We start from the raw sequence: 22,765 nt of genomic DNA on the forward strand, positions 1-22,765 counted from the left end.
TTTTCCACCCCACTATAAACCAAAATACTAAAAAAAAATTAGGGGAATAGTTGCATAAAACTACTGAGCAAATACAAGCGTGTATGAAGTACAGTATTTCCATCAGTAATAGTTAAAGCCTTTTTCTCCATTTCACTTATACAATAGATGCAGATGTTCGGTTTTCCCTTTGGTCCAGGGAGCTATTAAACATGTTTGCATATGTTTGGTAGTTGAACATGTTCAAAAATTCAATATAATCTCAAGGAATATATGTTGAATATCAGGAACGTCTTAATGTTCTTATGTTTTATTCCAACTTTTTAAAACTGAAAAAACTCTAGACCTTCAGTAGGACAAAGCATTAGTGTGGGCAGATAATTATGAAGTGAGCCTTCTGCCTCAGCATTTCTGACCTTGGTGCACGTGATACACACTTGCGTATTTTACCAATAGGCAGTATTTTCGGTACGCGTCTTAGATGAGCTCAGGGCAGCTATAGCAACAAGAGAATCACATGAGGTTCTTCTTCCCCTGTCACATCTCATCAGATGAATTTTAAGCTCCGTTTTTTATAGTTCTGGTGTTTTCTGTCAGAAATACGTTTCATAGCTTTATTTTTAGAGTGGAATTTAATTTTAGAACAGCTAAGAAAACTCTTAACTACTAATGCTCTGATTAGAAAAGTGTATCTTGGACAAGGAGATGTTACGCGAGCATAAATATCACCTTTGCAAAAGTGCTTTTTTTCATTAAAGCTTTTTACATCACCAGCACATACACTTGTCAACCTAGCCATGTTGCAGGTCAGAGTAAATGTTTATTTTTTAGCATGTTCCCACAGACACTGAGTGGGGTTGTGCATGGAAAGCTGGCAATCGCAGCTTTCCGTTGCCCTTTCCCACAGAGTTTGGTTTCACTGGAGCAAAGTTTAGTTCCCTTTTGTTTACTCAGTACAGGAGATTCTCAAATTATTCCCGACGCGAACCAGCTTTGCCTAAGCGGCAGCTTGCAGGCAGCTAGCTACCCGCTTTGAGCTGTGCGAATCGCCTCCCAGGCCTGGTTCCCCAGCATGTCTGTGGGCACGAGAGTAATTGCTAACATGGAAGAGCACTATTAGAACGGTATTTATGTACTTGAAGTGGCCTAGTGCAAGCAAACCTCCAGAGCCGTGGGGGAAAGCCAGCATCCTGCGGCCTGGGGACCACTGCACGCTGCAAACCACATGGCAGAGAGGAGTCTTTTGGGGTAAGTTGTGCTGATGATGTGGCCGCTTGTGAATGGCGGGAGAACCTCCAAGGAGAGCAGGAATCAAGGCAGTAGGGACAGAGCTAAATGCCCAAATGGAGGGAAGACCAGGAGGCAGCAGAACTGGGCAGACCACCGAGCCCAGGTCTACTCAAATTACACCGTGCAGAAGCAGTGTCCTGCTCTGCTGCCTGGGGTCACAGTCTTCCCCTGCACAGAGTTAAGGAAAGGATCTTCTTTACATGGTTGTGGAATAACTGGGATACAGTTTGGGTGGGAACATTTCATTTGGAAACATTAAGACCAATTTGATTCCTGTGTGCTTCACAGACCCTCACTTGCTTTCCTCCCATTACCCTTCCTGTCCTTTTAAGAGTACGATAGCACTGCAAAGTTTGGGAAGAGCACTGTATGTGCGATGAGGAGGGTAAAGGGATGCTTGTAAGGGTATTTAAGCAAAACCGATATCAACGGAAGGAAGAAGAGCTTTTTTGCTCAACTGGATGAGTCTGACCTGAGATGTAAGAGAACAAATGGGTTTAAGCCTTCAGTGTTTTAACTGTGAATAGCACAAGCAAAGAGGTGAAAAATCCTTGCATAATCGGTGAAATCAGTTGAGAAGGCAGAGCGCAATGTGCACTGGGATCGGGGTGCTGACACTAGACACCTTATTATTCAAGTTCTGAAAATGCAAAGCACAGAAAACGCAGAAACATCACTTTCCCTTGCACCCTCCAGGGCTCTAGTGCTCAGCCAGATGGCAGGATACAGCCCATTGCCTTAGCTGTGCCTTGGTTGGCAGCTGGTTGGTTTTCCTCTCGAGTTTTTTCTGTGTCAGTAGTGACCATCCCTCATCCTTTTTAACTTAAATATCTAACAAAAATGACACATTTTAATGGTACTATTCCTAGCCGTGGCATGATGCAGCAGACAGTATCTGATATCAGTTTGTGATTTAATAAGAAATATAAAAGATGCCTGTTGCAATTATCAGAAAGGAATGCTTTTATCACATTTACAGCAGAAAAGATGGAAATACTTGGAAGTTTCTTGGAAAGTAACCAAGCTTTTAATTCATTTATCCGTTCATTGAAGGATGAAATGATAGGACAAATGAGCTGGAGAAGCTTGTCTGTAGCAAAGCCATTAAATACTCTGTTGCTCCCAAGGGCTGACTGGGACATGGGAGCAGAACTGCAGTCAAAGAGTTTGTGTTCAGTTACTTTTCTGGATAATCTACAGGTGCTCTTGCAAGTGAGTTGCATACGTCTTTCTGTTCTGCAAATAAGTTTTATACAAATACTGAAGTTTATGTTTTCTTTTTCAGTACCTTAGTGCAGGGACCCAATAAAGTAACAAAACGGATCCTGACTTGCAGTACTGTCAAGTGAAGTTCTTGGGTACACGGTGTTTAATATTTCTCTGTGTGTGTATGTACATATGAATATGTATGTGCATATGTGTACCAATATAAAGTGTTTTCCGTACACAAACCAAACATCTCATTTTTAAATGGTTCCCCAGTTTTAAATAGAGTAAGCCCTGGAGCACAAGCTGGAAGAAGTTACGAAAGACCGTAGCATCTGATAATTTGCTCTGCGCCCACTCTCCAAATGTTTGGGTCTTTGGCTTTCTAGTAGTAGGAGCAACATTTCCAGAAAGTGGCCAGAGGGAATTCTTGACAGCACCCAGGCCTCAAGATTTCTTACTCTCTCAAAACTCAAAATAGTTGAGCATGTATTGCAACGGTTATCTCTACAGCCAAGGTTCTGGCTCATCTGAAGCGCCACGATTTTTTCTTTAGCTTATTCTTCTTTATTTATTGCATTTGGCCTCAGATATGTCAGTACTTAAGGGTTTTCTTCCCAGTAAGGGTATTAAAATGATGCTTTTTATTTATTTAGTGGGAGATCATTTAATGTGGCTATTAGCAGACACATATCAGAGTACTTAAATAAAGGCAGCATCCCTGCCATCACAGTGTGGGGGGGTTTGTATGTTTAAACCACAGAATTCAAGAAAAGGTCAAGAATAAAGGGTTACTCTTAACTTCTTCTCCAGTGGATTAAAGAGCAAAGAATTAAAAGTGGTATTAAATAATACATCTCACCCTGAGTTTATCTTACAAATTGCACTGTGAGCTCAGTGCTTCCTTTAAATAAATCAAATCTCTGTTAACTTCCCTTTACGCTTTAATTCAACTTGCTGCTAATGAGCTGTGTCCATTTCTTCTAAATTTTGTGTATGTATTTTGGCTGGGAGTTACAGGGCTACTGCAGAGATTTAAATGTTCATTTCCCCTAGAAAAGGATTTGGGAGCGGGCAGGGAGTAAAAAGCGTTTGTTGCTCTGTTTTCCTGGCTGGCTTTGGAAATCTCAGCCTGAGCTTGGAAATTAAAGCAGGGACAAATGCTTTTAATTAGATATAAATTTCAGTTACGTTCACTTCTTTCCGATTTTCCTTTTCAGTCCCTGTAGCCATTCATTATTTAGCACCATCATATACATCCATCGCTGTCATTTAGTTGCACTTATTTCACCTTTTTATTACCAAGGTGAGACATGCTTTCACAGTCAGCAATGCCTGGTGTCCTTCCATAGCTTCTCTGTTTATTTTCAGTTATTAAACCATTGAGAAAGTCTTCATTTATTTCTTTATTTCTATTACTTCTATTTCTGAGGTGGGGTTTTTTTGGCCTTTGCGTTCCAGGCATAGAAAAGGGTGGTAAAAGGAGGATTCCTACCCTGGGCAGCCTTTAAGTACCCAAAAGGATCAAGGGGAAGGAGCACAGAGCTCAGCAAGGCAGAACTGGCCTGTCTTGCTGTCCAGTGGAAACAGCCTAAATATGTTTGTGGCCCTCCGGGAAAACACAGCGTCTCAAAAAAACAAAACAAAAAAACCCTAGTAATGCCAAATGCAATGAGGAGGGAGAGCTGCATCTGTTCCTACAACTCAGTACCCAACTAGCAAACGCAATTTTTGGTTCCCAAATCCTGCGTCCTTTTGCCTTGAAAGCCTTGATTAAAATCATGCATCCAAGCAGTGAATATGGATTTCATCTGCTGGGGTTATCTGAGTAGGAGATTTCCAGCATGTATGAATGATGATACAGTTCTTGCAGCTAATAAACGTTGTGGCTTTCCAGATACTTGGAGGGTTAGATCATAGTGTTGGCAGTAGTCTGCATTTCTGGCATATACTCTGCAAGAGGCACTTACACTGCACAATCTACTGATTTTTTTATTTTTTTTTGGAAGTGCAAAGTAAAATTGTTCTGTAATTGGAACATTTTAGAAGGCTTTTTTTTTTAAAAAAAAAAAATCCTTTGAAAGCCCAGTTTCTCTCTCTCCATTTTTGCTTCTTCATTGCTCATATAGAAATGTTAACCTGGTATGTTTGAAATAAGACAAATTTCCAGATTTTTTTAGAGGTAATTAATGTGCTGTCTCTATGGTATTTGGCTTTTTTCAGTGTGAAGAAGAAAGACGGAGCTTTTCGTCTCGATGAAAAGTAAAAAAAGTACAGTGTTTTGGAGAGAAAGGGGTGAGGTATATTGGGTTGTAAAAGTTTAGCTGCAGTTGTAGGCATTTTGTGTTATTCTGCCTGGGAGATATATTGCAATCTCTAGCAAATTTATGGTCCACGAAGAAAATCTGAAGCTCTGTGCGTGCACTTATCTATCAGAAAAAAACATCTAGAACGTTTTACTGAATCCTAGAGCAAAACGCGCGGTGCGAGCGTGGATGGAGCTGGAGGATGGGCTTGGTCGTAACCCCTCCGTTAAAAGATGCTAACGGCGAATGCCTGGATATGGATCCCTGCCTTCATCCGCGCTGCTGCTTTCCCGCCTGGCTCTTGCTTTGCTGGTCTGAGAAGTGACCCCAGTTTAATGCGCTGTCTTAGGACAGAGCCGCCTCTGAGAGCCCACCGGCCTGCCGGGAGGAGGCCTATTTTTGCAAATTCACAGGAGCGTTTGCTGCTCGGCCCACTGCGTGCATGGCCACCGCCGGGCAGGGGAAGGTGGGCAGCTGGCAAGGGACGATTTGCAGTGCAAGAACTGAGGGGTTACTAAAATTGAGACATCTCGAATCAATGAATAGCCCCATGTTATCTCACTTACTACAAAGAAGAGCAGAATAGGAGAATACACAGCAGACCTACTTATTTATGCTTATTACGGTATTTTGAATAACCTACTGAAGAGAATGGGCTTAAAAGCTCTGTATAATGTTTTTAATCATAATACCTGCATTACTCGCCAGTGCTATCTTTTTCTTTTTGAATAGCCTGGTTCCGAGGCTTTTTACAGAGGTGGGACAGGAGCAAAATGAGTTCTTCAGAAACCACTGGAGCGCGAGCCTGGAGGCCACGTGGTGTGAAGATACCTGATTACTCGTATAGACAGTGAGCTAATAGCTTTTTGTGTAATTACTGTGCTTGGGAGGACAGCAGCGCTGGTCCTAAAAGCTGAACGTGAAAGAGGTTGTTTTTCTGTTATGGTGATACTTAGGAATACTGTACAGAAGAATGGATTCTGCTCAGCTTTCCCAGAGTTTCCTGGCTGTTTCAAAAAAGTCGATAAACTCTCTTGCAGAACTACACTTTCTTTGGAAAACCAGCGTTCCCATGATAAGCTTGACGTAGTTTTGCAGTTTGGTTGTGCTGACTAAATACTGACGTATTCCTTGAACCCCGGAGAGGAAGCGCGAGGCAAGAGCTTGTCGGAGCTTAAAACACCTGCAGGTGTCCAGGACTGCTGAGGGACGCAGCCCGAACTGGAGGACAGCTTGGATCCGGAGTGTATTAAGGCAGGGAAGAAGAGGTGTCGCTTCATCCCTTTCCTCTGGTACGATTCCCCTCTCACGTGGAGGCGGCTCTGTTGTGTAGCTGCCAAAAAACCCTCAACTTGCTCCACTTTCCTCATCAAAAAAAGAAAGTTCCTAGTTAGTCTTAAGTCGTGCATGCCTAGAGAGAGCATGGTTCACCTCCCAAATGTGTCTGGAGATCCTCGTATTTCAGAATGTGATTTATTCCTAATGAATTGTTCCCTTGCCTAGAGCTTCGTTAATGTTGTATTAACCTTTCCGTGTTGTTGCAGTTGCTGCTTAGCTGGTATCGGCTTGCGCTGTCGAAAATCATGAGCCGAGTCATTGGATTGCAGGCGGCTTTTCTTCTCTTGCTTGTTTTAATGGAGAGAGTTCTCTTGCCCTTTTGTTTCAGATGTGATTTTTGGTAAAGGTGAAAAATAGCCTACAGCGCTTTTCATCTGCTGTTTAGTCCTGTGCATTCAAAGAGAAAAGAGACCTCAGGAATTATATTTTTATATATATATTTTAATATATGTATATACATATACATATTTTATATATATATTCCATCCTGCACCACTCCTCAAGTAATAGTTGTGAAATATCCAAAAAGCCAGCTTGAGCATTCCAAATGTTCCCTTTCCATTTCCTAAAAAAAGGGCATTCAGCGTAAATGCTTTTTTAAATTTTTTTTGTTTTAAACTCTTGGAGCATATGTTACGCAACAGCCCATCCTGCTATTTCAAAGATTCCAAAATTTCCTCAGCTTGCTGGTCTTTTAATATACGGTCCAGATTTGTCTTGTTCGACATATATAAAGCAAGCACTTTAAGAAAAGACAACCGTTGTTACGGGTTTAATCATATGCCCAAATAAATTGGGCTGCATATCTTAAAAAAAAAAAAAAAGTCTGCTCAAGATCTTTTTTTTACTTGCTTGCTAACTGCCTTTTGCTGAAGCTTTCCAGCAGTTGGGTCTCCCAAAATTTAAAATATTGGCCTGTCTGTTTAGAACAAGGTTTCTGATGCTCATATTTTGAGCAGTTTCTCATAATAATCACAGGAAAATCATCAGTAATTTTCCTGGCCATGAGAATGGTGGGGAAGCATCAACAATTTATAAGGCAGCCATAAATCCAGGCAGCTTGGGGGACCTGTTGGACATACAAAACAGGCATGGAAACTCTCCAAATTGCTTCCGGCCAACCAAGAAATAGGTAGGAGTGCAGGGTAAAAGGAAGAATCGTCTCTTCTTTCATGACTTACATGTCGATGGATTTTCTCTGTGCTATTGCAACATAAATAACGAGAGGTATCACGTCATCCTTTCTGTTTCTGGTCTTGTCCTCAACCACCAAGAGCAGAAGTATCTGAACGAAAATACTGGCTGGGAAGAAGGAAACGGTAACTATGCTGCTTTTCCAGCTAGGTTTAAAGGACCTTGTGAACTGTTCTACACGCACTGTTTAAAAACAATAAAAAGCAAAAACTTAAGATATATCCTTTACACTACAATTTAGTGTAGAGAATTCTCATTTTTTAAATTATCAAGTATCATATACATTTGGCAATTAAGTTAACACTGAATAAAATGTGGCGTTATATTTCTTGTCTTTTCTCACTTATGTAATTATTATTATTTTTTTAATGAAGATGCACTCTTTTTGAAATACTACTGCAGAAATTGTAGGTGATAGGCAGAAAATTCATGTCCTGAGGTGCAGTTTTAAAGACGTTCTTTCCATGTTTGATTTTGTGAATGAAATTGCATTTTAAAAATACTTCCTAATGGATGTATTTTGCTTTCATAGGTATAATCCAGCAGTTCCGATTTTAAAATTAATTTTTATTTTGTTGGTAAAATCTTCTCCATAAGGTTTTTTTTTTTAATCAAAACAAATGCTGCGAAACTTAATGTTTCTAATTATCACTCTTGGAGTCTTCCCTGCTTCACTACTACTTAATTTTACACACTTTTAACTGTGCTTTGGTGACAAATTAATATTTGCAGCTTAAGGTCAGGGGATTTTTTGTTTTGTTTATTTGTTATTTGTTTCCTGCTGAGCAACAAGCTAATAGAAGCAGCATCTCCAGCAGATGCATGCCGAGAGGTGTGTTTTTCAGTGTAATTGGAGAAAACAAGCTTTCTTAAAAAAAAAACAAAAGACAAAAAACTACACACTGTGTTCTATTACTTGATAAATACTGGCCTGCTTTCTTATAGCTAAAATAACAGAGCTGTATTTTCTTTCTTTTTGGAGGTTGGTTGTATATTAGGAGTATAATTTAAGTGGAAATGAATATATACTACCCGTGTAAAGGAGAGGGCAAGAGTGTTCGTTTCATGGCCTTAGGCTGCTTTTAGGATTATAAACTGGGATTCATGCGCTTTGTAAGATGTGAGTTATGAAGCCCAGGTTCTCAGTTGCCTATGGAGTGAAATATGTTTCAAAGCAAAGGGAAGTTGCAGGACGACATCTTATCTAGATGGAGCAAGTTTCTCATAAAAGTGTAATTTGACTTTCAGAGTCTTTTTGCAATTTGGGTAACACTTCTGTTAAAGAATCTTGCATGCTATGAGAGTACTACATTTCAGTGCTGTAATTGAGGGGTAGCCTATTATGCATAATTAGTACAAAATTTAGTTATGATTTCAATACTTAATAGGTTTTATTCAAGCAGAAGCAATCTGTGGTTAACAGGCTGGGAACAGGGAGAAGGGTTTAGGAAAGTAGGCAAAAGAGGTAATGAAGAGAAATCTGAAAAAGATACATTAAATTCAAGAAGGTAGTAACATGTGCTGCTGAAGTTGTGTGAAAGTCTATTTTTCCAGTGATGTAATTGTGCAAGTGTCCCATTAACTAGGAAGAATATGTAGCAGTATGATACTTTAAATTCAAACATACTTCTCATCCTGATTTCCCTCCGTATCCCCCACGCCCCCAATGCAAAACCTGTTATGAAGGTTTCCGGTTTGGAAAACTGGAAGCAATTTTGCGAACTGAGGAGTAATTCGAAGTATTTACAGAAAATGCAGAATTCCTTGAGGCTTTCTCCTATACCAGTCACTTCACGCTGAAACATGTTGTGGCCTGATGCGTTGGCAGATGTGAAGAAATGCAAAACCAAAACTTGCTGTCAAAAGCAGTTTGGGGGGAGAAGTGCTCTATATGAGGTCAAAATGAAAGGCAAAAAATGTGATTATGCTTTAATAATAATAATAAAAAAATGATCCTAATCTAAGCAGGAACAGCAGCAATTAAAATAGGAAAATCCCTGTGGGCAAACTTCTACAGCACTGTTGAAAACGTTGAATATTTTGGTCCATGTATTTTATAGGCCCAGCCTTTAGCTCTTCAGTCTTTTCCAGCACATACAGAGATTTCATTAAATTTATAGCTATGGTCCTGTTGCTCAGTGCAAGTCAGTCAATAGGGCCAGACCTCTTGGAGTTGGACCTCACAGTTTCTACGTGTGTCCACAGAGCCCTCTGTGAGCTCTGGTAGTTTCCTTGGACTTGTGGTGGGGTTCAAAGCTGGGAAAACGTAGGGATGTGGCCGCGTGAATTTTATTGGCACCTTCGCCTCATGTTGATCATGTCACTTCATCTTTGTTGGTGAAATTAGACTGTTGATGACAAATGGCTGAACCTAGATCAAGGAGAAGGTGATGCTGGTACAGGAGCAGAAGAGAATATTTTGGGGGGTCTGTAGAAAGAAATTCTTCTTTTCCTGCAGGGACCTACATACATCATGTGAGCTTAGTCTTCTCTCTTGGAGAAACCTTTTCAGTTCCTCCATGGCTTTTTAAACCTTCATAGCAGCATGTGCAGCTAATGCTTTTTGTGATCGCTCTGAATTTTTGGCATCGTGTTGTACAGTGATTCAGTACTGGTTGTAAACACCTTTTCCAGCCTTTAGTGGGACAGCAAGAGTGCGATAGCCAGTAGTGCCTAGGGAAGTCCGGCTGATAAAGAACGCTGCAGCAGGTTTTCTTGGCATCGAGCACAGCAAATATATTAAGTCCCTTTTTCGCTTTTAGATTGGCTCCTTCCTGCAGAATATCAAATAGAGGCCAGGGCCAGCAACTTGTAGGCTTTCATGTGTTATCACCATGAGTTGCGTGAGCGTTTTTGTAGGAAGAGCACGAAGTGGAGGGAGGTCCTTGTTGGCGTCTGCCAAAGTGCCGTGGGAGCATGGGAAGGTGGAGGACAGATTGCTGCCTTTCTCGAACCCCCTTGTCCATCACCAGAATGGAGGACAGGAAACCCTTGTATAAAAAAGATATCTGCAAGCTGGAAACAACTCCTATATTTGCATCTTTAATAAAAAGAAGTTATTGCTGAAGGTTTTCAGGGGAAAAACCCCAATAGGTGGGCTCTGCGTCATGCTGCCCACCAGGATCAGGACCATAGCTCAGCCTCGGCGAGGAGCTGAGGGAACAGCAGTCCATTTCGTTGGCAGAAAGCAATCGTTTCATGCAGTCGCGAGGGTTGCTGTGGGACAGCACGGAGAGGAGGTGACCCTTTTTGCGTGTGCAGCTTTACACCCGTCTGTAAAACACAGGTGCTTGGTCGCTTTTCAGATGGCGACAAGGAGATCGGAGGCTCTCGCTGTCTATAACGAAGCAGAGTTATAGTTAACAGAGGAGCCTGAACGAGTGGCTTCTTCCATCACTATGTGAGCCACGGATCTCTGCTGTGCGAAACTGCAGGATTTACCCTTTGTCCCTTGTGATTTTTTTTTTTTTAGTCTCAAGTGAATTTTGTGCTGGCAAATCCTTTGAACGTTCTGCTTGGAATATTTGATATTTGAAGTTATTTTGAGGATTTTCATAAAAGTATGCGCTGCAAAAAAATCCGTGTAAAAACTGAAAACACGTTCACTGAGTAGATGTTGACATTGATTGCATGATGCTTTTTCAGGTTTTTCCTTCCCTCTCCACGATTATTATAGTCAGTGGCAACACGGTTGATTTTCTCCTTGTATTAAATACAGACAAAAGCTCCCAGATTTAAAACTTAATGGAAGCTATTGTGGATTTTTCAGAATGTTTTCCAGATACTGTCAAATTTAGCTTTCGCTTGCAATAGGGCAAGTTAGGGGTTTGTGATGAAACGAATGTTAGGATGGACGGCATCCAAGAGTGTCTGCAGTACGTGGCCATCACTGTGTGCTTCCTACAGAGTAATGGTGCTAAAAGGGTTTTCCCCTAGCTGTTTTTCTCAGATTGTGCATGACTTTAAACCTGTTTGAGATACTGAACTTGTAACTTAGATTTGCAGTATTTTTGGAGTTTGCATCTCAATTTTTCCACCGTTTGGTCTGGATAAACTCAAACCCTTTAGGGAAAGCAGTTTGGCTTTAATATTTCATAGCAGTGATGCAGATCGTGTGAGTAGATTGTAAACTGTGCTTCATTTCGTAGCTGGTGTTTTATAGCAGTTTCAGTTCTTTACACGTGAAGCTCCTAAAATTAGAGTCAGCCCTTGTTCTGTCACTTCTGAAGTAAAGTCAAGGAGACGAGAGGGATTTCTGCTGTCTAAAATGCAAAGAGTAAATGTTAAAAAAAAAAAATGTATTGCATTGTAAAAACATATTGCATTGGATGCTTTTGCATTTTGGATGTGACACAACTTTGGGTGACTGCATCCAGCAGGGATTTTGAGAAACTCTGTTGAATTCAAGTGAATCTCTGCGTCTGCAGTTTCCGCTGCCAAAACCAGTTTTAGTGGGGTAGGTTTTTGCTGCTTGCAGCAGTATAGCCAATCCATGTCAGCTATCTCGCTGTCATATCCTAGCAGAGCCAAGGCTTGGAAAGCATACCTGCGGAGCGAATCCAAACCCGCCTTTCTCACCTCCTTGCATCCCAATAAAGTCTAGCGACTGTAGTGAGAGTTTGCACCCAGCCACTTAAAATCTCAACCTTTCTGGAAAAAAGCATCATGTATAAGGGTAGAAAAAGTTGGCAGGAAGGGGGTAGTTTGTTCTGTGAAAGTAAGGTGTGGAGATTTTTGTTACATGGAAAAGCAAAAAGGTATCTTCTAGTTTTGACGGTGACCTTGAACTGACTGAGCTCCTTTGACCATAGTCAGAAATTCTGGGATTTTGCTGTTTTTTTCTGAACCCCCCCTAATTGCTTGTGTTTAGCCCTGCATTTCTGTGTGCGAGTTTGAGATTGCAGCGAAGCACAGTACTAAGAAAACTAAAACAAAGAACCCTACTCAAAACCAGAGAGCAGTGTTTTGAGACACAGAGTTGGAAATGAGGCCTTCAAAGCAGCTTTTGTACTCGGCCATTGGAAATAAGGAACACCATGGGATTATTCAAAATGCATACTTTTTGTACCTATTTTTATTTTATCTCTGTTTGGAGATAAAAAAGTAAACGTCAAATAACAAGCCTTGTATTCTGTCTCAGGACTAGTGCAGGCTTGTATCAGACAGTCTGGGTGAAATTGGTGCAAACATGAGTTTAGCCTTGTCAGTGCTTTCCAATTTTTTGTTAGGGTAGTCCCAGATTTACTGGAAATTGTGCTTGCTAGCTGGGCTGTCCCTCCCAACCTGAGTTATCCTGTGATGCTGTCAAATGAGCTTTCCAGTGGGAGCTAGATGTTGGTCTTCCCAGCTTGTTTCTACCTATGACCTAACTGGGTCTTCAACCTATTTCCCTAGAGGTGAAAGTTTATGAAATCTGGCTTTCTTTACATCCGTATTGAGCGGTAACTCTACGCGATCCAGTGTTGGCAAATTATCTAGCTAGTCCCTTTTGAGTGTCGTGAGCACGAGGTCTCTTGAGCGGTTAAAATATGTTCCTCATTAAAGCTCTTGATGAGCGTTCTGTTTATGTTGCATTTGTCAAAGTAGGGCGTTGAGATATCAGATGGTATTTGTTAATTTTTGTAAAAATTGTGTGTTTTTCTTTCCTTGCGAGGTCATCACAGTCCCTAAACCCATGAAATGGAGCTCCAGGCTCCATTAACTAACAGATTAGTACGAAAGGTTGTGACCTTGTTTTTTGTCTGCATGGCAGACTGCGGAAATTTGAATTATAGGAGAGATTTTCAGCTGTTCAGTGGGATAAACAATGGTGCCAAATAATCCTAAACCTGCTTTTTAACTTTGTCTTGCTCTAGAGAAAAGAAAGGAGGGAAACAATCAGTTAATAAAAACCAACTCATTCAATTTTAGGGAATCATAACACTTTTCCATTTATTAAGAATGGTCTCCGCAGAGGGAGAGTGTGTATGGTGTGCAAATAATGGTGTCGGAAGCTATACTCCGTCTTCTGGCAAAAACTCGGATTTCACAATCTTTTATCTAAATAACGGTGCTGAACCTTGAGAGATCTAAGAGGAATGCTGATTGCTTTCAGTGTTAATGGCACTATATAACCAAAAATGCACAGATGCGCAGGGCTGCTCAACTGAGGTTTCTTAACAATTTACAGTAAAAAGGCCAGCTAGCCTGGTTTTAATTCTTTTTCTGTCATCTCTTCCTATGACCTTGCTAACTTGTTTTCTCCTAATCCATTCTTCCCTGCATCCCTCATTCTCTGACAGATTGCAGCTGCATTCCCTTGCTAACAAGTGGCTGTTTTCTCTTACCCTTTGAAAAATTAAGTTTTGCCTCAAAAATAAAAGCCCTGTTGTTATATAGTTCTAAGATCTGACGTATCAAATGATACCTAATTATACCCATTCTATTTGGTTGTACAAGTGACTAATAATTTTTTGTTGTTTAAAAAAAATACATTTAAGAAATCAAAGGATCATCAGTGTGTTAAAAGATGTATGTAGTCTGTCCACTTGAGTTGTGATCTGTCTCATAATTCGTGAACTGCTTGTTTAGTAAGAAGGTTTAGGTATTTGTGGTATTTTTTAATGAATGGTGTCTTGATTAAAAATTGACTGATGTTTAAGTTGAATGCACAACCACTACTTACAGTTAACAGGACACAGTTAAAGGGGTGTCTTGGACTCAGTCCTTGATTGTACATGTAATGTTCTTGGTTGCAGTACATGCCATTTTTACTTCAAGCTCACGGTCTCAAAATTACGTGCAAGACTTGCAAACTTAAGACGGTGGATTGTGTGGGCAATGATGACTGAGAACTGTGTATTGTTTTCTTACGTGTCTAAGACCAGGCTTTTTATTGTAGGATTTGTGTTTCACCTCTTTCCACTCAGGTGTGCATCAGCACTGCTGTAAGCAATGGCCCCCTTCTTACGGATATCCTTCAACTCCTTTGAACTGGGACCCGTGCAGAACCAAGGGGAACAGCTACAGCCTTTCTGCGCTATCAAGATGAAGGAGTCATTGACCACAGGTGAGGTTACAAATGGTGAGGCTTTGCTGGACGTGACTAAGCTGTTGAGAAATGCTGCAATCACTCTTAGTCTGTGAATGGTGATGAGTCCTGCTGTTTCTGCCATGACAAACACCTCCACATAAGCTTTTCTTTTAGAATGGGAGAAATAATGATTTTTATCTGTAATCCCACCTTGAAATGAGGCTTCTTTATTCATGCATTCCTGTCCTGCGGCTAGGGTGCTCACTGGTTGGTAGGATGAAGTCTTAAGTTTTTTAACCTTCTACTTCACCACCCATACCCAACTATTCCCAAAATACTTGGGGAAGCAGTTGAAATGTGCCTTTTGCATGGGTCGTTATGGTGAGGAGTGAGTTTTGCATGACAGAGGTTTGCAAGTTGTCAAGCGCTGTTCTCTCCAGCTGTGCAGGGGACAGAGGGCATTTGCAGAAGACCTTGTGGGGAACGCTGTGGTGGGGTGCCCTCTGCGGCAGGTTTGAGAATACTTGAGCAGGCTCAGTTCTCAAACACAGGATAATAAATGACCTTTTTTGGCTTAGGAGATAATTATTAATGAGAAATGTAGATTTTTGTTGTAGCTGGAGCATTTTGGTAGAGTTATTTGCTTGGAATGGCTTGCACTCTGGGTCTTGTTGCCACGTGGCTGTTCTGGAGGCCTCTCAGTCTTCAAAGAACGCTGCTTCACAGAAACTACTTGAAACATTTAATACAGTCTCTGATGTTCAGCTAGAAAACATCACTGTAGCTGAGAAGGATGAGCCTAGGAATTGCTGTACTGGATTAGACCAGGACTGTCTAATCCTGCGTTCCGTCTCCAGGGCTTCACAAAACACCAACGAATGCAGGAATGAGGTGAATTTTTGTCTTGCTCACAGCATGCCTGCGCTTTCCCCTTTTCTTTGAGGTAAAGGCTGCACTGAGACTCGAAGCATGAGGCACAGGACCCTTCCAGAAAATGTGGCCATCAAGCAATTGTGTTAAGTTCCAGAGAAGCAATTTCCTAGTCTCTTGGGAGAACCACTGAAGAAATGGGTTTTGAAGTGTCGTAGCTGCCAGAATGTGTGTGGAGAGGTGGAAGTGGTCTGAATACATCCACTTCATTTTTTTCCAGCTTTCGTCTCCTGTTGACAGTAGAATTATCCCAGCTTTTCCCCTTCCTGCTTGCATGTGTATTTGAAGTACGGAAAAATGGGGGAGAAGAGTGCTGTGCTGTCGATCTCAGAGCAGTGATTGATTGGGGCACCTAGGAAAAGAAACTCACTCCCGTTATCAGCTTGACAGGATCTCGAATAACTTTTGTTGGATTTGCATGTTGAATCATGACTGAGAAAAAGCTTATTGTATAGGAGGAAGAAAATCATTTGCCTAATGATTAGGGATTAAGCCAATTTGCAAACATGCAAAGCGTTTTGAAGGCAATAGGATTAGCAGACAATGGAGGCCTGAATCCAGGAGGGATAAGAACAGTATTCTTCTTAAAGGCTGTTCTTTGCTGACGCTTGTGTGTTAACTTGCAGACAGATAGTGTGATCTGCGATGGGTCTTGATGAGTACGATTTTAGTTACTGAAGCAGCACAGCCAGGCTGCAAATTGTTGCCAGTAATGCAGATGACTTCCTTCAGCCCTACATAGGGGAAAAATGCTTATAGTAACAAATCAAAATAGTTAGTATTGGGACATGGGAATAGGGAGAGTCCTGTGAATGTGTGGGAATAGTTTTCTCCCACTCTAAAAACCTTACAAAGAGTATTATCAACTCCTCTGTGAGCTGCTGCTGCTGCTGCTGCTGCAAACCTTGAATCACTGTCAAAGGTTCTACATATAGCTGCGATTTCTCGTTTTCCAAAAGATGCCTCCTAAAGTGTGCCTCACTGATGAAGGGGTCTGGTTTTAGCAATCCAAAAAATAGGCTAGCAAAAAAGCCTTGCTGTGCAGACAGCCTGGATTTAATTTCCCCCCTCACTTATTGTCAGTCATAATAATCTCTGAATTGTCTTTTGTTTGAGCTTTCCGCGTATATTTTCACTGTAATATATCCAAAGTTTTCCACAGTTATGAATACCGAGTACAAAGTTCTGGGAGTAGATTTGGACAGATAGGAATTTAAGTTTTTCTGCCTGCCAGCTTCTCCAAATTCAGGTTAAAAGCTTTTGACAGAGCAGAGAAGAAACACTAAAGTTTGCTGTGAAATGGAGGAGGTCCTCAGGTGGCTGCTTGTGAGCCTTTCAGAACACTTTTTGGCAAGCAGACTTGTGCCCGCTCATCCAAGCTGTGTAATTTGTGATGTTGTTGTTGGCAGGCATTCCTTAATAAAGTAGTACAAGGACGCTATTCTTTACTGTTTGGACAGCTCAGCACGATGAGCGGAGTGCATCAAACAAGTTATTACCGACTGAACGCAAGCTTTGCATTCCACTTCCAGGAAGATACTTAGATAATCAGCATCTAATTCTTCCTTCATTGGAGTCAACACAAATTCTCCTGCTGATTTTAAGAGATGGGTCACTCTGTGTAGCTTCTTGGGGCAGGGAACAGCTCTTTAATCAGCTTTGCTACTGCCTTGATAGCTCAGGAGCAGATTACATGCTTAGGGGGGAAAATGGATCATTCAAAGCTGGGGAAGCACTTAGCACTTTTACTGCAGCAAATGATCTTGATAAGCAGTAGAAACTGTGCATAATGTACCAAAAGATTTTCAGTTACCTGAGTGCAAATGGGTAATAATTGGCTAGGAAGCAACATCCCAGAGAAACACTGCAGAGGGGGCATCATATACTAGAAACGCAGTGAAAAATTGGATGTGGTTGATGAGGAGGCAGTGTCATTTTGGATGTGCTAAGAAGAAACCCAGGTCTAGAAATACACTGAAGCTTGTTATAAAGAGCACAACGATCAGCTGTTTCCTATTCCTAAGGTAAAGAAAAGAAGAAATTAGCTTAACAGGTAAGAAGAGAGACTAAAGTTGTGTATTAGGGGAAAAAAAATGTTTAATAAGAATAGGAAAGCACGGAAAGACTCGAAGGAATTTGTCGAGACACTATTATGGGAGGCTGAGTAAAAGTTAGAAAAACACTTGCCAAAGAATGGCTGTTCAACAAGTTTTTGGGTTTTTTTTTTTTTGAGGTCCTTTCCTTATTCTTTGACTATGAAAGGTCTGCGTGTGCTAGAGAGGAAAAATAAGACCTTGTAATATCCTTTAAAAAGTAATGATTGTGGCAGAGAAAGTACAGTGCTAATGAGAGTGGCTGCCTTATGAATAGAAGTGAGATGTCGTGATAACTTAGAGTTGGATTAATGAAATGTGGAGCTTTTCATCTCTCAGCCACCAGTTTCAATTTAAACTAGGTCAGCATAAGACATAGCTTAATTTATCTTCTAGCAGTAGGTATTCACTCTGATCAGACAATGTGTCGTGGAGATTGATGCCAAAAAGCAGCCGTGCAAATACTCCCTGTCAAGATGCAACTCACTGAACGAGCTTCTGAGCTCCAAAATGGGATTTGTCCCTGCAGCTCTTGGGCTGCCTGTTAACGCTTTCCCTGCCTTCGCGTGGGCTGGACGTCAGGGTGAGCTTTGCCCTCCAAGTCCAGAATGGTTGAACTCAGTGTTTAAACTTGGCTTGACCCTTACCATTATTACCAACCACAGCACAAAAAGTAGCAAGTTCTTTTCTGCTTCTGATTTTACAACGAGGATTGTCTTTTTTGTTTTATTGTGGCAGATTCAACTGCTAGTTCTGCATAATTTGATTTTACAGTTTCTCTTTTGCGTGTGGCTTTCAGAGAGAGGGAAGACGCTGGTTCAGAAGAAACCCACCATGTACCCAGAATGGAAATCAACTTTTGATGCCCACATTTACGAAGGGCGGGTGATTCAGATCGTTCTCATGAAAGCAGCAGAAGAGCCACTATCTGAAGTGACTGTAGGTGTATCCGTCCTGGCAGAGCGGTGCAAGAAAGGCAACGGCAAAGCAGAATTCTGGGTAAGGGAGAAGATTCATTCCTTAAATTCACTGACCTGGTTTCTTCCAAGCTGGACAGACACATTATGCTTTTTTAAAGTGAGTGTTCAATTCCTTTTAATGTGTGGCAGGACTTGTAAAACAATTATTTTTAGCAATTTTATTGAAGCATGTGATTTACTGTCAAAGTTCAAGGAACTGACAATAAAAGCTGTGGCTTTAGTGTGTGAAGTAATGGTATATCACACTAAGGGCCTACTTCAAAAGCTTAACAGTCGTTATAACAATTAGCAGATGTTTAAATAGGATCCGATCATTGTAATTAATTCAGGGATGAAGAAAAAAGAAGCTGATTCCAGGGCGTTTCTCTTTAGGATTTTTATTTTGTTTATTTATATTTACAAAAAAAAAAATTACTGGGCTTGATGCTGCAATAATGGGGATCCTTTGATCCCCGTTTCTGTTTTCCCAGTATCTTTTCTTGCCCTTGTGTCCCATGACACAGACAATTTTTTGTGTGTGAAGTCAAGGGGAATGACATCTCCCCAGATGGTATCTGTCATTTGCACCTGTGTCATACTGGGTACACATCTGTGAGTCAAGCTCAGAAGTATAACAGAGGAGAAGTTAGAGTTTAATGTGGTTTTAAATTAAGAAATAGGCATTTCCTCTGACTGCCAGCACTTGTTGTTAGTTGTCAAACTACATAAACCCAAAGTACAACTTTGAAATAGTTATATGTGAATGACTTTCAATTAGAACTGAAATAAACTCAAATAAAAAAGATTAGAAACAAATTTTTTTTTTTTGATTTTGTATGTCTAGAGAGAGGGGAAAGAGACAGAGAAGGAGGCAGAGTAGATCAAAACCTGGAGTCCAGAAATCTGAAATATTGAGCATATTGTTGCTTTCATTCAATTGATGAGTTGTAATGAATTTCCAATGAATTGAGATTTCAATGATATCATCTTTATAAAATCCTGTTCTCTAGCTTCTTTCTCTACTTTCAAACCCAGCTGAATAGGTTTAAATAAATATGATTTCTTCCTTTTTCTCACTTGAATAAAGTTGACCGCATCTTGGTTGGACAAAAAGGGGGTTGAGAATGTGATAAGGCACTTTATATAAAATTTGGAAGTGACTCTAAGTGTCCTAAATATTCAACATTTCTGCAAATGGAGAAATAAAATGCAGAGAGGAATATTGGGATTTCCTGTAAGTTGGGTGAGAGCTCTCTGGCTTGGTGGATAGGTGCTCTGGGTAAAGCTGTAAGTAGTCTTGCCAATTATCCAGTTGCCCTTGAAGCTGTACTGTAGGCAGCTGTACAGAAAATACATGTATTTGGTAATACAGGAACTGCCCATCTCTGTATTCAGAGTATGGTTAGTGCAAAGGAAAATCAACAAAATCTCTATCGCACAGCAGAGCGTTTTCCGGTTGGAAGGGGGACAGCCGGTAATCAGTTGTTCCCCTGTACTGGTCTGAAATGCCTCTCGTGTGCAGGGATATCTCTTTCTTCTGTTTGCAGAAAAAGAGAAACCTCTAAGGCTTAGTCTGGTCTTTCTCAACTCAAGGTAAGCAGGTCGGAGAATTAAAATAAAGACTCGTAAATACAGCTGGAGAGAGAAGTGTGGATGTCTTGGTAGGTGCTAATGCTAGCAGAGCACCTACTAGTATTCAGGTTCTGCCTATATGGTTATTTTTGTGCATGCAGACGCTGCCAACCAGTAGTAGCTCTAGCAGAAGACTTAGCTGTCTGTAAGCTGTGGAAAGCAAAAGTTTTGATGGTTGTCAGACAGAATGCCTTAGAGATAAAAGCTTAGCCCCTAGCCCGCTAGAGTAGTGGGATTGGTGGGGTACCTTAATGGGTGTTTCTAATTGGGTTTATTTATATATATATTTTATATTCTTTATCTATCTATCTATCTATAAGTTATTTTTACTTATGTGATATTAATCCATTGATATTTTGCTCTCTTCTGAAGTGAAGACTGAATCAGACTCTCTCATGCGTAATATCTTCCTACTTTTTATGAAGGCGGCAATTTAAGGATTTGTGGTTACTCTGCAAGCCCGGGAGCTGGCTCCCTCCCTCTCTCAGCTCAGAGGCATTCCCCTTTGCAGCGGGGAGCTTTGCAATTACTCTGGCCTCTGGGGTTTGCCACAAAACCCGTCTGTCACGGTTTGGGGAGACAAGCACCATCAAATTTGTTCATACCATTATTGTTCTGATGACAGACAACAGTATTTGATATCTCTATGGCTTGCGCTTGCAGTAAACATTTAAAGCACTGTACAGACGTTTTAAAACTGGGTTCCTGTGCAAACTGAAATTATTAGAAATGAAAACAGAAGCCACCAAACTGGCTTGCAGAAGAAGGCACACAAAGATGATGTGAGCTATGACTGCGCTGAGCTTTCGGGTAGGCATCAAAGCAACGCAGCACACCGGCAAAGCAGGCGAAGGAAGGAAAGCACCTGGTTTAGCCGCGGCAGTGCCATGGAACAAAGTCGCAGTCCAACAGTGCTTRAATAATATATTTGTTTCCCTAGAAAGAGCTGTTTAAATGCCTGAGAACTTCAGTCGGCCGCAGACTTCACTGTTGATATCTTTCTTTCGTAGCTTGACCTGCAACCTCAGGGGAAGGTGCTGATGGCTGTGCAGTATTTTTTAGAAGATGCAGGTAATGTCAACTCTTCATTTTTTTTCAGTCAGTTATGTACAAATGTAACTTTTTTCCCAGTTTCATTTGTAGAACACAAGATGTAGCTTAAAAAAAATCACTTAATGCACTGAGTAGAGTTTTCTGGTTTCATTGATTTGTTTTGTAGGATTGTGGGGGGTTTTGATGTTTTGTTTTCTTTTGGGTGAGGTTGGGTTGGTTTGGTTTGGTTTTTTGAGACAGTCATGGGTGCTGCATTTTTAAATGCTTTTATGCCTATATTGCTGTTGCATTTAGCCACTTTAGGGTCTTTAATCTCTCTGTTCTCATGTTTTGATGTGATAGAAAAATATAATCTGTTCCTTTTAAGACGCAAAGTTATATATCTTGTTGTTCTAGCTTACATGGGAAACTGTTTTGTGGACTGGGGGATGGGCTCTGGGTTTCCTGGGATTTTTGCTAATCCCTGAGGCTGATTGTAGCAATGAGTGAATGATTAAGTGCAAATCAATGCAAATGCAAATCAAGCCAGTGTCCTGCCCTTTCAATTTATAAAGTGAACATCCTGTATACATTAGAAATCTGCGCATGCTTTTTGAAAAAGAAACTAAGAGGTAAGATGGATGCAGTTAATTATGAGTGTGGAAGCTTTAGGTACAGTAACAAGAATAAATATTTTGATGGGGATGTGTTTATCTGTGCAATTCTTTCCTAAAGACAGTGATATAAACCCTATGACTTGCTCTGTTAGTGCTTAAAACTTTCCTCTCCCAAAAGTCTTGAAACTTGTATTTCTTGGGTATTAAGTGGATTTTCTGTCATTTTAACCTATCAGTCTTCCGTCATTTCATACCATGTGTTTTTAAATAATCAGGGGAAGGAATAAGCATGTAAGTTGAAAAGAATTTTTTTTTCTGACATATACAGGGAACACACTTCTGCTCTCATGAAACAAGTTAATTGTGAACATTTTTTGTACCATATGTGCCATCTTCATAGCAGTTATTGGAAAAGCTACTAAAAATAATGTGATGTGCAGTAGGTGACATTTCAGAGTTGACATTTTATCCTTGTGGTGGCAACGCAACAGCAAAAACACTCATTACTTTGGTCTCTTTTATGAAAAGGTAACTCTTTAAAACAAACAAACAAAAAAGCATGATTTTGAAGAGCCCCTAAATAAGAGCATTTCTCTGAAGCTCAAAAGCGCTCTGTTTATACATCAGTAATATTCTGGTTTGGGTTCAAACTGTTGTGAACCTTCATGTTAGAAAACCTTAATCTCCGTGGTCTTCATGGCTTTTGTGTGCAAAGCAGCTTTATGTGGCAGTAGTATTATGAGAATATATCTATTTAAAAATATGCGGAAATCCAGCTATCCAGAGGCTTAAATGTTTCTCAGCCAAAATGCACAAAATTAACTTCATTATTTTCTATTGCTCATTTAATAAGGCTGAAGCATGTGTCCTTCCCTCTGCATAGACATGAAAAACAGTAGAGATGGCATAAGTGAAAACCTTCTGTAAATAGTTATTAGCTGTTATTATGAACGTAATACACTTGCGTGCAATAAATACAAAGATAATTGTACTTAGTTACTTATCAAAATAAATTAAAAATAGGCATAATGTTCTTGCAGGTTTTTTTATCATCATCTTTATTATTAGGCCATAGTTAAGGATTGCAGATGATAGTGGATGAAGTCTAAACACTGAATGGATCGTTAAATCATACAGCCAGGTGTTCATTGGCAAGCTAAGATTCACGTGTTAATGT

General features: G+C 40.5%; 1 protein-coding gene across 2 annotated transcripts in view; it reads left to right on the plus strand.

Moving 5' to 3' along the window:
• PRKCD (protein kinase C delta) overlaps positions 1–22,765 on the plus strand; it is a 64,570-nt gene that overhangs the window by 21,825 nt on the left and 19,980 nt on the right. For both annotated transcript variants that reach the window (XM_026080275.1, XM_026080277.1), the window contains exons 2-4: positions 14,222–14,361; positions 18,148–18,347; positions 20,950–21,010. In XM_026080275.1, coding sequence (XP_025936060.1) covers positions 14,247–14,361; positions 18,148–18,347; positions 20,950–21,010 — 376 coding nt within the window. In that variant the 5' untranslated portion in view covers positions 14,222–14,246. The remainder of the gene's footprint in view (positions 1–14,221; positions 14,362–18,147; positions 18,348–20,949; positions 21,011–22,765) is intronic.

The sequence above is a fragment of the Apteryx rowi genome, unplaced genomic scaffold (genome assembly GCF_003343035.1).
Source record: "Apteryx rowi isolate R43461 unplaced genomic scaffold, aptRow1 scaffold_513, whole genome shotgun sequence".
Classification (NCBI taxonomy): Eukaryota; Metazoa; Chordata; class Aves; order Apterygiformes; family Apterygidae; genus Apteryx; species Apteryx rowi.